The sequence below is a fragment of the Pan paniscus genome, chromosome 23 (assembly GCF_029289425.2).
Source record: "Pan paniscus chromosome 23, NHGRI_mPanPan1-v2.0_pri, whole genome shotgun sequence".
Classification (NCBI taxonomy): domain Eukaryota; kingdom Metazoa; phylum Chordata; class Mammalia; order Primates; family Hominidae; genus Pan; species Pan paniscus.
In genome coordinates this window covers 60,399,013-60,413,191 of record NC_085927.1, presented here as the reverse complement: position 1 = coordinate 60,413,191, position 14,179 = coordinate 60,399,013, and the positions used below count along the sequence as shown (strand labels likewise).

Sequence of the window (14,179 nt, the reverse complement as noted above, 5' to 3'; positions counted from 1 at the left end):
TACCCAGGTTGGAGTGCAGTGGCACAATCTTGGCTCACGGCAACCCCTGTGTCCCGGGTTCAAGCGATTCTCCTGCCTCAGCCTCCTGAATAGCTGCGATTACAGGCGCCCACCACCACGCCCGGCTAATTTTTGTATTTTTAGTAGAGACGGGGTTTCACCATGTTAGCCAGGCTGGTCTTGAACCCCTGACCTCAGGTGATCCTCCCACCTCGGCCTCCCAAAGTGCTGGGATTATAGGTGTGAGCCGCTGTGCCCGGCCTGCATTTGTTTTTTGTTGTTTTCTATGAATGTATTATTTTAGCTATTGGGGTATTTTTTAAGGGGACGGAGCCCAGAGGACTTGGTGACTGTTTTGAGCATGTGGGGGTGAGCTGGGTGACTCATCCCCCAGGCTCTGACACAGGAGCTGGGAGGATGAGCAGATGTTTACCACGGCCAGTGTGGTGGGACACACACACCTGAGAGCCTGGGACTTGGCCTCCACCCTGCTGGCACCGTCCCTCGGCCTGGGCCACGCCCTGCTGCAGTAACACCCAGTGGGGCTTCAGAAGCACAACGTCCTTCCAGGTCTTTATTGACGCCAGGCACAAGTTGCTGTGAGGGGTGGCGACCCTAAGGGGGTGAGTGGGGTCCCCCACCGAGGTGAACCCTGATGGCGGCTGTTTGCCCAGGGCCAGGCCTCTCCAGGCAGGCGGAGGGCCAGGCCTGGGTCCAGCAGCAGCTTGGGTGGCAGGAGGGTCACCAGCTCAGGATGCCAGGGCAGTACTTGTCAATGAGCCCCTGGTAGTAGGGCCGCAGCTTGTCCACGTCCGGCAGGTCCGGGCACTTGGTGTAGAGGTCGAACTTGCTGCAGCAGGGAGGGGCGGTGAGCCCCGTGAAGAACCCCCAGGCCCCCCACCCAACCCCCTCTTTCACTCCCACAACACCCCTCGGCGGGTAGCGGGGCGTACTTGAACTCCTGTACCCAGGGCAGCATGGCCAGGTCCTGCTGGCTGCACAGCTGCTGGTAGTCGCGGCCCATGTGCCAGGGGTAGAAGGAGTGGAACCGGATCATGTAGAAAGCCTGCGGGCAAGGCCACCCAGCAGCTCACTCGGGGCTGCAGGACCGGGCCTGGTGGACGGGCTGCGTTGCCCCTCCCCCCACCTACCTCAGGGGGCAGTGAGAACTTGTTAAACTTCATCACCTGGTACATGTACTCTGTGGGGAGAGGGTGTCACCAGCAGGCACCACCTCTGCCCCACCGCCCCCCACCATCCCCCACCGCCCCCCACCGCCTCTGCCCCACCGCCACCCACCGCCCCACTGCCCGCCTCTGGCCTCACCATCATGGCCCCAGGACATGAGGACCCTGTCGAGCCCGCAGTGGGGCTGGTACATCCCGAGCTCTGTGCTGCAGTGAGATACCAGGGTGAGGAGGGCTCAGCAGCCGCCCAGGGAAGGGGGCCCAGCCCTCGGCAGCAGGGAGCACCTGTATCGAGGATCCTGGAGGTCAGGGTTGTCCTGGAAGGTGGAGTCGCAGAAAACCACGGAGGCCTGCGGACGGCATCCGACGGGGAAGGTGTCGCCGACGACAGCCCACTGCAGAGGGACAGGAGGGACGGGCGGCCATGGGGTGAGTGGGGGAAGGTGTCGCCGATGACCGCCCACTGCAGAGGGACAGGAGGGACGGGCGGCCATGGGGGGAGTGGGGGAAGGTGTCACCGATGACCGCCCACTGCAGAGGGACAGGAGGGACGGGAGGCCATGGGGGGAGTGGGGGAAGGTGTCGCCGATGACCGCCCACTGCAGAGGGACAGGAGGGATGGGCGGCCATGGGGGGAGTGGGGGAAGGTGTTGCCAATGACCGCCCACTGCAGAGGGACAGGAGGGATGGGATGGACAGGAGGGACGGGAGGGACGGGAGGGACAGGAGGGACGGGCAGCCATGGGGGGCCGTGGGGGGAGGGGGGGAAGGTGTCGCCGACGACTGCCCACTGCAGAGGGACAGGAGGGACAGGCGGCCATGGGGGGCCTCGGGGGGAGTGGGGGAAGGTGTCTCCAACAACCGCCCACTGCAGAGTGACAGGAGGGACAGGCGGCCATGGGGGGCCGTGGGGGGAGTGGTGTGGGGGGGCCGTGGGGGGTGCACTGGCCTGTCCCCCAGGTAGTATCCCAGGCCAAGCACCGAGGCCACCAGAGGGACAGGCAGCCGTGGGGGGGCCGTGGGGGGTGCACTGGCCTGTCCCCCAGGTAGTATCCCAGGCCAAGCACCGAGGCCACCAGAGGGACAGGCAGCCGTGGGGGGGCCGTGGGGGGTGCACTGGCCTGTCCCCCAGGTAGTATCCCAGGCCAAGCACCGAGGCCACCAGAGGGACAGGCAGCCGTGGGGGGGCCGTGGGGGGTGCACTGGCCTGTCCCCCAGGTAGTATCCCAGGCCAAGCACCGAGGCCACCAGAGGGACAGGCAGCCGTGGGGGGGCCGTGGGGGGTGCACTGGCCTGTCCCCCAGGCAGTATCCCAGGCCAAGCACCAAGGCCACTCCACCCCCGCCTTGCCTCAACATGCAGACCTCCTCACCCTCCACTTCCAACTCTTACCTGGGGCTCCCCGAACAGGGCCAGGACCTTCCCCAGGTCGTGCAGGAGCCCGACGAGGTGGAACCAGTCTGGGAGGGGGATGGACAGGGCAGGTTGGGGACTGCAGGGGCCAAGGCAGAGGATGAGCAGGTTTGCGGGGCTGAGAGCCAGGAAGGGTCCAGGGCCTGCTCCCCAACCCAGGCAGGGCTGCTGGAGGAGGCCTGGGCCCACTACTGTCCCCTCCCACCCTACAGGCTGCTGCATTCTGCCCCTTGGAGGCAGCACCTGCCCCCCTGCAGCACAGCCAGGGCTCACCCTTGTCTGGGTGGGCCTTCCGGATGCCCTCCGCTGTCTGGAAGGCATGGAAGGAGTTGGGGAAATCTACGTCCGGGTCCGACTCATCCACCAGCCCATCCAGCAGGTCCACGGCCTCCATGACTGTCATTTTCTTGTAGGAGAAGCCCCCAAACTGGGCATGCTGGCAGGGAAGGGGAAGGCAGCGTGGCCCAGGGTCAGCAGGCCCACCACACAGGCCTCTCCATCCCCTCGGCGCCTGCTGGGCTCATGGGGCTGAGGGCAAGGGTCCCTCCGCGTTTGCACGGGGCGGCAGGAAACGCCTACCTTGCTCCTGACGAAGTCCACTGTCTGGTGCGTGTGCATGAGCTTGTAGGTGGTGAAGACACGGTCCAAGAGGGGACCTGACTGCAGGCCGGAGGGTCAGTGGCACCACCCCCACCCTGCACACGAGGCCCCGTGCCTCCCCTCTCCCAGGCAGCCTCACAGGGTGTGATGGGGGTGGGAGTTCCCACAGGGCACCCCCTGGAACTGTGTGAAGGGCAGGTGCTGCTCCCCAGGGTGTGGATGGGGGAGAAGGGGGGCAGGACGGCAAGGTACTCACCGTGTAGTTCCGGAAGCTGGCCTTGTCTTTGGCCACCTCTGGGTCCACATCAGGTCGGTAGACCAGGGAAGGGTCTGGGCCCTGGGTAGGTGGAGGATTGAACCTATTTCACCATCATGTCAGCTCCACGAGGAAGCACAGACATTCCCAGGGTGGCTGCAGACTCCAAGCCTGCCTCCGCTAGAGGGCTGGTGGGTGACACGCGAGGACACAGCCTCTCCCGCACCATCATCCCAGCCCCTGCCCTGGCCTCAGCGAGTCCCAGGAGCTCTCACTCCCAGGTCCTTATCTGCAAAGCGAAAGTCAGCAGATGTCTGCTTCCGGGGTACAGGGGACACCACACCTGAGCGGCACCCATGGCCACCCTTGAGGGGTGGAAGTGGCTTTGGGAGGAGACTGAGTCCACAGGGAGCCTGGGGGTCGGCAGCCGCTGGCTCTTGCCCAGCTGGACGGAGGAGGAGGGCTGGCCAGTGCCAGCTAGAAGAGGGCAGGAGCGGCTGGCCACCAGGAGAGCAGTCAGCAGGGCCTCTCTGCATGGGGTCTGGGTACTCACCACCGTCACCTTCATCCTGAGAGGGAGCGGCGCTCAGGTGGCAAAGCACAGGCTGGCGAGTGTGTCCTTAGCCAGGCTCCTATATACACCCCAGGTTACATAAGCGACTGCGGTAATAAGTGACCATCCACCCTCCTCCCGGCCTCAGGGAGTTAATGTGTCAGCACAGCAGCAGCCCCCAGCAGTCCCACATCCTCTGGCCCTGACTCAGCCTCACTCCTGTCCCGAGCCGCTGACCTGCTTAGGGTTATCTGTGGGCCCAGCCTCCCACTTGGGCCCTGACTTTAGACCCCTCTGTGGGGTCCCACAAGTAGGGGCAGACCCAAGACCCCACCCTCAAGCACACGCCCCCTCTGCACCACCCCTTCCCCGGCTGACCCACTGGATCTCAGGAGGTGAAAACTTGTCCCCAGGCCCCCCGTGATTCTGGGTGGGGCAGGGGCTTGTTAAGAAAAGGTGATTCTGAGGACTTGTTAAAATGGTGAGAAAAGCTTTATTCAAGAGAGTGGTGAGAGGAGCTCACCTCCGAATTCAACAACCACAGCTGGAGATTGATGGCGTTGGAGGGGTCAGCAGATGGGAAGTTGTTAGGGCGGCCTTCGAGGGTAGGGGGATTCTCACTGGAGTGGCTCAATGAGGATCTTGCAGGAGGCCGGCAGGGTGATGAGATCAAGGGTGGGAGATGAGGAATGGGATCAGATATCAAGGGTGGGTAATTCTCCATAAACTGATTTAGAGGGTTCTTGCTAACACCGGGGTCGGCGGGCCCAGCGAGGATGGGGATGGGGTCAGGCCTCATCGAGGAAAGGACTCAGGGGCACCTGCCTAGAGTTTGGCCACAGAGTGTGTCAGGCTCTGGGAGAGGGGCCTCACAGAGAGTTGGAGCAGGCACGGAACCGCCAACACCCGGGCCGCCAACGCAACTTCCCATGCATGGGCCCTGCAGGCACGGAGGACACCGTGAGAACAAAGTGCCCGCGGCAGAGCTGGCGTCTTGGAGCGTGGCCAGGGAAGTCTGGGAACAGCAGTCGGCTGGGGCAGGAGAGAGGGCAGTGGGGTGCTAGGGCCATACCTAGGGCTGTGAAGATCAGAGTTCTGGGCTTCAGGGGTCAGGCAAGAGGGCTGTGGGCAGCTGACCTGACTCAACAAGATCCTGGCACACCTGAGAAGCAACTGTGAGGAGAACCCAGCGCCCCCCATTTAAACGGCACCTGCCCCACACTCTCCTTCGTCTGACTTCCTGTGGCACTCAGCACTCCCTGCCACTCCACCACCCACTTATTCTACCTTCTACGTTTGTCTCCTATCTCCCCGTAGAATGTCAGCCCCTGGGGGTCAAGGCTGTATCCTCACGTGTCCCAACACGCGTAGGTCACGTGCTCAGCATGCACTGGCCAGAGGGATGCAGACAGGTGCCTGGGAGGAGGCTACGGCCATCGCCCCGAAAGCAGGTGGTGCCTGGGTCAGGAGAAGGTGTCTGGATAGGTTCAGGAGGTGGGACCGGGCGGGATTCAGAGGAAGGTGTGAAGGAAGAGAGGAGGTTTTTTTTTTGAAACGGAGTCTTGCTCTGTCATCCAAGCTTGAGTGCAGCGGCGCCATCTGGGCTCACTGCAACCTCCACCTCCCGGGCTCAGACGATTCTCCTGCCTCAGCCTCCCGAGTAGATGGAATTACTGGCATGTGCCACCACGCCCAGCTAATTTTTGTATTATTACTATTTTTTTTTTTGAGGCAGAATTTTGCTCTTGTTGCCCAGGCTGGAGTGCAATGGTGCAATCTCAGCTCACTGCAACCTCCGCCTCCCAGGTTCAAGTGATCCTCCTGCCTCAGCCTCCTGAGTAGCTGGGATTACAGTCATGTGCCACCACGCCCGGATAATTTTCTGTTTTTAGTAGAGACGGGATTTCACCATGTTGGCCAGGCTGGTCTTGAACTCCTGAACTCAGGTGATGTGCCTGCCTTGGCCTCCCAATGTGCTGGGATTACAGGTGTGAGCCACGGGGCCCGGCCGAGCGGAGGTTTTGGCCAGAGCAGCTGGAAGTGGTTGCTGGGGAAGGTGGGGGTGGGTGCAGGTGCTGCTGGGCCTCCGCGTGATGGTGTCAGGTGGGTCTGATTTCGCACCCGAGGCGACGCGGAGGGTTACAGCAGGCGGCCTTCTGACTACAGGGCATGAGGAGGATAAAGGCTTTCCTGGAGGAGGGAACACTTGGCCCTGACCACAGGCAGGCCCCAGACGGGGTGCCAAGCTGGACTTTGCCCAGGCAGGAGAGGAGACGTCTGGGAGGGTTTTGGCTGGGCTGAGTAGCAGATGCTGAGCTCCTGACCCCCCAGCCTTGCCCCAGGGCCCCCTCCTTCACTCCCCATGCCCCTCCCTCTGTCCTCATGCCGTGTGCTCTGCTGACACCCTTCAGTGGTCACAGGGCACAGGACTCTGAGGCCGAGGCCCCTCCACCCTGCAGCCTCTCAGCAGCCACGCCTCCTGTGCACCTGGGGCCTTGGCACTCCCAGCTCCTTCCCCTAGGGAAGGCCTGCTGTCCTCAGACCTCACCTGACCCAGTGCTTCTCCCAGGGAGCTGGCCTTGACTGCCTCGCTGTGCGGCCCACCACCCTGACCACCTTTGCTGCAACCCTAGTACATCTCTCAGTGCACGGAGGCCTCCACAGGGCAGGACCGGCCTAGACTGTTCCCACAGGGCCTCGTGGAGTACAGGTCAGTTACCTGGACTCGGCAATCCCTGAGCTCGGGGAGCAAGCACAGGGGCGGCGCCTGGGTGGGCGCTTCCAGGACCCTCCCCCTTGGAGGTAGGAGCTGAGGGGCAAGCTCTGTGGGGGAATGTCCTGAGCTCTGCTGCGGCCTCTAGAGTTGGGGTGATCATGGCGACCCTCGTGGGATGGCCGAGAGGGTGACCCTAGCAAACATGTGCAAATTAAATGCTCAGTGTTCGCTAAGTAGCAGAAGGAGCCCTTTCTGAACCCCGTGTTCTGCTGGACGGTTGGGAGGCTCCAGTGGCAGGCACATGTGAGTCCCCCGTCCCCCCAGGGAAGGACACACACCAAGTCTGTGCACGCCGGCAGTGGTTCTTGTTCTTGCTGTCATTTGGGCCTGGGCTGCCCTCCCTGGCTCTTGGCAAGTCACCCTCTGCCCCCGCACCTGGTCCCACTGGGTCCCCAAACTGGGTGGTGGTGGGGCGCCTGTGCTGCCTGTGGAGCCCCACCCTTGTCTGGCTGCCAACAAGGGTCTCACCCCCTTCAGGTGGGGGGGGGGTCTATTTGGGCTGGGGGATCTTGCCCCACCCAGCCCTGCCCTGCCCTGGGGTAGAAAGGGGTGTCCCTGTCCCAGAATGGTTTGGGGTGGCTCCTGAACTGCTGAGTCCCCCTCCCTGGCCTCCCACAGGGGATCCAGGTGGAGTCTCCATGGCCACCTCGGTCTGGGCTCCAGGGTTGGCAGCTGGAGCCACAGAGGTCCCTTCATGACCTCTGGAGGGCCACCATCCTTCCCTTGCCCAACCCCGGGGGCTACAGCATCCCACGCTCCCCCTCCTGTCCCAGAGGCAGGCACGTGGAAGGGCTGGTTGTGCATGAGAGCAGGAACAGCCCAGGCACAAGGCCGGGCTTCAGTCTGACTGGACCAGCAGCAGAGGGGCCACTTCTGGCCAATTCAGCCTCTCTCCCCTGCTCGTCCAGACATGGCCCCGTGTGTTCAGGGCCCAGCTTCTGCTCCACGTCTCTGGGCAGACACCTCCTCTCTGAAGCGCTTAGCATCTGGTGCTGCCGCCAGCTGTGTCTGGCAGCTGTCCCCCAGGGGGTCACAATTTCAGGGTGTTTAGGCTCCTTGACGTACCAGCACTGCGTGTAGACCAGCCTAGGTTTACGTGTGCAAAGCCGTGCAGGTATCGTTGCTGCAGGACCTGCTGTCTGCAGCTCCGAAGGACTGGGCTTCAGATGGGGCTCAGCTGCAGCTCTGGACGGGGGCACAGCACCCTGGCTGGGATGGGCAGGGGTGTGGCCCGGCCCCACCTCAGCCATAGCTGTGGGGGCTGCTGGGGTCCACAGGAGCTGAGTCCTGCCGGCCGGCCGGTCCCATGAGTTGCCACAGGCGGTGGCTGAGATTCTGCACCTGGCAGGTGCCCAGCACACAGCCCACTCGCAGGAGCTGGGCTTGGGTCCTGCGGGGGCCCGAGTGTCTTCGGGGGCCCGAGTGTTGGCGGCCACCATCCCGGAGAGGCTGACCCATAGCAGGGGCCAGGCCGGCACCCCTCTGTGGCTGGAGGGCCTGGTGAAGCTTCCAGACCACAGGTCGGGGTGCGGGGTGCCTGGGCTGCAGGCTGCTGGAAGGGCTCCGGGCTGGGGGCTCCCTGCAGAGGCAGATGGAGAATGTCAACCAGATGGCTCAGCCTTTCGGAGAACTCACACCTGCCCACTTTTGCCTCTACACAGGCCTGGGTCACTGCCAGGGGAAGCCCACGGCCCCCATCCACACACAGCCTGGAGCACGGCCAGGGGAAGCCCGCGTCTCCTCTGGGCTTGGGCCTGGGACCATCTCAGTGGCCCGGGTCACGTGTCCCGGGAACCGGCACCTCCTTGGCCAAAGGGCACCCCGGCGGCCCAGCCTCTGTGGGTCACCACTCTCAGGGCTCAGGGTGACTCGGCTTCTGCCCTCCCTTTAGGGTGGTCACAGGCCGGCCAGGGATACCGCCAGCCTCCCCTCCCCCAGCAGACACCCCCAGAAGAGGGGCTGCTGTACCCATGTGTGTGGGGAGGAGCAACTGCCCTGTGTAGGGAGGCAGAGAAAGAGGGGCCTCTGGCCCTGCTCAGGCGCTCCTGAGCCTGGGGTAGGGGCCTTTGTTTGGGAGGGGAGTCCTAGCAGCAGGTGGAGGCGTGGAGGGAGGGCGGCCCCGCGGCCCCCCGCACTCTGCTTCCCTGCGGGGGCCAGAGGGGTTGGCTGGCCCAAGACCAGGACTCACCTGGGTTTGACGGGTCGCGGGTCCCCGCCCAGGCTGCGGGACAGCGAGCCAGGGAGCTGCAGGCAGAGGAGGCTGATGCAACCCAGGGCGGCCGTCGGGATCCGGGCCATGGCGGGCGGGGCTGCAGGGGAGGGGGCGGTGAGCCGGGCACGTCGGGGGCAGCCTGAGCCGCGAGCCACCCCCTGCGCCGGCACCTCGGGGAGTCCTCCGCGGACGGGGCGCCGGGCGTGGGCGTGGCAAGCTGGGCACGGGCGTCCGTCGGGGCGCAGGCCTCGGGCGCGAAGCGGGCAGCGGGTCTGGGGTCGGCCGCGGGTCCGGGGCCGGCCGCGGGTCCGGGGCGCAAGGCGGAGCGGGCTGGGCGGGTTGGGGGTCCTGCCTGGAGCGGAGTCGCGGCCCGGGATGGCACCTCCAGAGCTGAATACGTAGCCTTTCCAGCAAGGGGCGGAGCCGGATGCACGGACGGGGCGGGGCGCCCCTCCCCCGGGCCCAGCCACCCTCGGGGCGGGGAGGGGGCTGCGGCGAAGGGGCGGTGGAGGGGCCTGTCCCCGCTGGGAGCGCTCGGCGACCGGCCCGGGACCGCGGGACCGCCAGCCTCACTCCAAGCGCCTTCTGGTGGGGACGCAGCCCCGAGCCTGCAGGGGCCGGACTTCCCCAGGCTGAAGCGGGGTTCTGGGGGGCGAGCCGTCGTCCGAGCTGATCCCACGGCTGGGGCGGACTGGGACCCGACGGGGCCCACCCCGTCAACCACCTCCCGAGTCCGGGCGGTCCCACCCTCCAGGGTCTGACCCGGTGGACCCCGGCCCCCCAGCCTGACCAGCAAGTCCGCGGGATTCCGCAGCGGGCTGGCCATTCCGCTCTCCTCTGACACGGTGCCCCCAACCCCGGGGCTGCGCTCCTAAAAGGCTGTACTTACCCCCGGCCGCTCCAACCCCGGACCAAAGTATTGCACGGTTTTTGTAACAAATTTAAACAAGTGTCCGGGCGTGGTGGCTCACTCCGGTAATCCCAGCAGTTTGGGAAGCCGAGGCGGGCGGATCACGAGGTCAGGAGATCGAGACCATCCTGGCTAACACGGTGAAATCCCGTCTCTACTAAAAATACAAAAAATCAGCCGGGAGTGGTGGCGGGCGCCTGTAGTCCCAGCTACTCGGGAGGCTGAGGCAGGAGAATGGCGTGAACCCGGGAGGCGGAGCTTGCAGTGAGCCGAGATCGCGCCACTGTACTCCAGCCTGGGCGACAGAGGGACACTCTGTCTCAAAAAAGAGAAAAAAAAAATATCACACTCCACTTCAGCTCTCACACCCAGCCTGGGTGACAGAGCGAGACTCCGCCCCCGACCCCCCCCCCACACACACACAAAATTAGCTGGACGTGGTGGCGGGTCCCTGTAATCTCAGCTACTCGGGAGGCTGAGGCAGGAAAGGCTGAGGCTTGAATCCAGGCGGCGGAGGTTGCAGTGAGCCGACATCGCGGCATTGCACTCCAGCTTGGGCAACAGAGCGAGACTCCGTCTCAAAAAAAAAAAAAAAAAGAAAAGAAAAATTTAAAATGAGTGAAACGTGAGACTCCCCTCACCATTGCCACCCACTTGGGACCCCTACCCTGGTCTGGGTGGGAGCCCTCTCCTGACCTGCCCTGGGCACACCTAGGTTTGGCTATGTGAGGCACACACATCTCAGTAGGACTGAGACCCCGTTCTTTCCTGAGAGCTTGTTTGGAGGTCCTGGCAGAGGAGCAAAGCTACTCGAAGCCCGGTCCTCCATCCTCTTCGATGGAGCACGCAGCTTCGGAGGGATGCACAGGGAACAGTGGGGAAGGAGGGGGACACCTGCCTCTGAGCCAGCCACATCAGCCGAATCAACACTGGTGACCAGTGGGGTGACAGGCGTCACAGCCCGACCGTCCTCACATCAGAGACCCCACTCTTTCCTATGGTTGGATCTACTCCAACATATAGGTGTTGTATGATTCACCTCATCTGCTATTAATATGAAATTAGGTGACTGCCAGTCTTTTCATGAGTTGCTGCCTTGAGCTCACAGATGTGTCTATAGGACACCTTCCTGGAAGTAGAAATTCTGGTTGAAGGTGAGCATGTGTTTATGTTGATAGATGGTTCACTGTTCTCCACAGAGCTTTCGCCTACCCACTGTCCACGAGTCCTGGACTTGGTGTCACGGGTTCCAAGCTGCTGAGACTGGCCTCTCTGTTGGGTGAGCTGAGGATCTCTGCGTCCGTTTGTGCTTCCCCTTCTGTCTCCCCAACCCCTGCGCTCACCCGGTAACCCTCCTGCTGACACACCGTGGGCGCACAGTCAACATTTGCTGGATGAATAAGTTGAGGAGTGCCGAGCACACACCCCACAGGCCGATCTGGGAGGGCAGGGATGCCTTGCAGGTATTATTTACTTATTTTGACCAGTTGTGGGGGCAGGGAGTGTCACATTTATATGTTTTTTTTTGAGATGGAGTCCCACTGTGTCACCCAGGCTGGAGTGCAGTGGCGAAATCTCCGCTCACTGCAAACTCCGCCTCCCAGGTTCAAGCGATTCTCCTGCCTCAGCCTCCTGAGTAGCTGGAATTATAAGTGCCCACCACCACGCCCAGATAATTTTTGTATTTGAGAGAGGGTTTCACCATGTTGGCCAGGATGGTCTCGAATTCCTGACCTTAGGTGATCCACCCACCTTGGCCTCCCAAAGTGCTGTGATTACAGGTGTGAGCCACTGCACCCAGTGTTTTGTTGTTGTTGTTGTTGTTGTTTGTTTGCTTTTTTGAGATGGAGTCTCACTCTGTCGCCCAGGCTGGAGTGCAGTGGCACAATCTTGGCTCACTGCGACCTCCGCCTCCCAGGTTCAAGTAATTCTCCTGCCTCAGCCTCCCAAGTAGCTGGGGTTACAGGCGCCTGCCACCACACCCGGCTAATTTTTGTATTTTTAGTAGAGACGGGGTTTCACCATGCTGGCCAGGCTGATCTTGAAGTCTGGACCTCAAGCAATCTGCCCACCTCTGCCTCCCAAACTGCTGGGATTACAGGTATGAGCCACCAAGCCCGGCCAAGTGTCACATTTATGTTGAAAGGTGGAGTGGCAGCCAAGAAGGCAGGTGCTGGGGAGGCAGGCAGAAAGGGCTTGAGGGGACAGAGTGGATGGGTGGGAGAAATTTAGCAGGGCAGGACGGTAAATGAGGGGCTCAGTTCCCGGCGAAGCCCTTCTGTTTGCTGATGTGGCAGCTGCTGAGGGGGTGGGAAGAGGTCGGGGCCTGGACATGCTGAGGCCGAGCTGCCTGGGGGTTGTCCAGGGAGAGGGGTCTGGTCGCTCCCCAGCCTGGCAGGCATGGGACTGAAGATAAGGCAGGTGGAGAACAGTTTTGGGGTTTCAGGGATGGCGCGGCCATGGAGGACATGGTGAGCCTCGTCCACAGAGAATGCGGAGAGGCTGGCCAAGGACGGAGCCCAGCGCCAGCTCTGGAGGGGCAGGTTGGGAAGGGCCTGAGCAGGGGATCCCCCAGGTTCCCAAATCTGCTGCTGCGGCTTCTGCTGCTGCCTCCCCACTCGGCCCTCAGCCTTCCACACTGCCACCAGCTCTGTCCTTTCAAAACACAAGTGCAATCAAATCATTCGCCCCACCAATAAAGAAAAACCAGTGAAAATTCCCTGTCCTCCAGAGGCTTTTTTTTTTTTTTTTTTTTTGAGACGGAGTCTTGCTCTGTCGCCCAGGCTGGAGTGCAGTGGTGTGATCTTGACTCACTGCAAGCTCCGCCTCCTGGGTTCACGCCATTCTCCTGCCTCAGCCTCCCAAGTAGCTGGGACTACAAGCGCCCTCCACCATGCCCGGCTAATTTTTCTGTATTTTTAGTAGAGTTTCACCGTGTTAGCCAGGATGGTCTCGATCTCCTGACCTCGTGATCCGCCCGCCTTGGCTTCCCAGAGTGCTGGGATTACAGGCGTGAGCCACCGTGCCCGGCCCTCACAAGGTTTTTAATCTGGGACAGGTGGAGGACAGCCCCAGCGAGGGGCTGCGTTTCAGGCCCTGAGATGACAGGACAGTTGCTGCCCCTGTGAGCCACAGTCCTGCCTCCCGCCAGCTTGTGGGGAGGGTGTATCCTCTGCCCTCAGGCATCAGCCTGGCTGCTGCTTCTGCACCTGCCCAGCCCACCAGAGAGGAGGCCCCGTCTGTGATTCCCAGGGTCCCTGGTGCTTGTTGCATGTGAGTCCATTCTTAGTTGGAGGAGCTGCTTCTGGGGAGTGACGGGGCTGCCCCAGCACTGCTTATGATGGACACAGGTGAAGAGGAGACACGAGTTTCCAAATGTGCGAGGGCTGGGCCGTAGGAGGGGGCGGTGGCCTTGGGGAATGCTTGTGAGAAGCAAAAGAAGCTAGGGTGGCAACTGGCTGGACAAACAGCATCTTGGGGTTTTTTCCTTTTTTTTTTGAGATGGGGTTGCGCTCTATCTCCCAGGCTGGAGTGCAGTGGCGTGATCTCAGCTCACTGCAACCTCCGCCTCCCGAGTTCAAGCAACTCTCCTGCCTCAGCTTCCCGAGTAGCTGGGATTACAGGCACGCATCACCATGCCTGGCTAATTTTTTGTATATTTAGTAGAGACGGGGTTTCACCATGTTGTGCAGGTTGGTCTCAAACTCCTGACGCCAAGTGATCCACCCGCCTGGGCCTCCCAGAGTGCTGGGATTTACAGGCATGAGCCACCACGCCCGGCCTTTGGGGGGTTTTGTTTGAGTGTTTTATGATGGCAGAGGTAAGTTTGACTCTGATAGCAAGGAATCCATAGACAGGGAAGGATGGAGTTTGGCGGCGGGCACTGACAGTGAATGATGGCCTGAGATGAGGAGTGGGCAGGGGGGCAGAGCCCTGTGGTAATGGAGGGAGGGGTGGTGTGAGAGGTGTAAGATGGGGGCTTGGTGCTCCCATCTGATAGCTTCTATTTGCTCTCTGAGGAGCAGCCAATTATCTCAGAGACCCTGGAAGTGGGGTGAGAGGTTTGAGGAGAGTGCAGACTGCAAGACAGCTGACCAGAAATCAGCAGGCTGGGCAGTAGGGAGGGGCATCTATCCATCTGAGACACTGAGCCACTGTGGATGGTTGTTCCCAAGGGCCTGGTGGAAGGATGACAGTGGAGAGAGTGTGACGCAGGGTCCCCAGAGTCTCAGAGAGAGTGGAGAGTGCGGTGCAGGGTCCCTAGAGTCTCTC

General features: G+C 62.2%; 2 protein-coding genes across 5 annotated transcripts; both read right to left on the bottom strand.

Moving 5' to 3' along the window:
- Positions 1 to 560: 560 nt before the first annotated feature.
- On the bottom strand, positions 561 to 4,664 carry MIOX (myo-inositol oxygenase). 3 transcript variants are annotated; one of them, XM_003811021.6, is made up of 11 exons: positions 4,533 to 4,664; positions 4,010 to 4,088; positions 3,457 to 3,537; positions 3,180 to 3,260; positions 2,874 to 3,036; positions 2,580 to 2,647; positions 1,473 to 1,582; positions 1,327 to 1,394; positions 1,152 to 1,201; positions 954 to 1,066; positions 561 to 850 (listed from the first exon to the last, which is right to left on the bottom strand). In XM_003811021.6, the coding sequence occupies exons 2-11, from the start codon at positions 4,022 to 4,024 to the stop codon at positions 742 to 744; spliced, it is 858 nt and encodes a 285-aa protein (XP_003811069.1). In that variant the 5' UTR covers positions 4,025 to 4,088; positions 4,533 to 4,664; the 3' UTR covers positions 561 to 741. The 3 variants fall into 3 exon arrangements, with proteins under 3 accessions (XP_003811069.1, XP_063459270.1, XP_063459271.1); XM_063603200.1 differs by having other exon boundaries at positions 954 to 1,201; XM_063603201.1 differs by lacking the exon at positions 561 to 850 and having other exon boundaries at positions 973 to 1,066; positions 1,327 to 1,582; positions 2,580 to 2,679.
- On the bottom strand, positions 4,480 to 10,960 carry ADM2 (adrenomedullin 2). 2 transcript variants are annotated; one of them, XM_034948687.3, is made up of 3 exons: positions 9,887 to 10,960; positions 8,974 to 9,094; positions 4,480 to 8,364 (listed from the first exon to the last, which is right to left on the bottom strand). In XM_034948687.3, the coding sequence occupies exons 2-3, from the start codon at positions 9,081 to 9,083 to the stop codon at positions 8,028 to 8,030; spliced, it is 447 nt and encodes a 148-aa protein (XP_034804578.2). In that variant the 5' UTR covers positions 9,084 to 9,094; positions 9,887 to 10,960; the 3' UTR covers positions 4,480 to 8,027. The 2 variants fall into 2 exon arrangements, with proteins under 2 accessions (XP_034804578.2, XP_057156983.2); XM_057301000.2 differs by lacking the exon at positions 9,887 to 10,960 and having other exon boundaries at positions 8,974 to 9,424.
- Between the last annotated feature and the right edge of the window lie 3,219 nt (positions 10,961 to 14,179).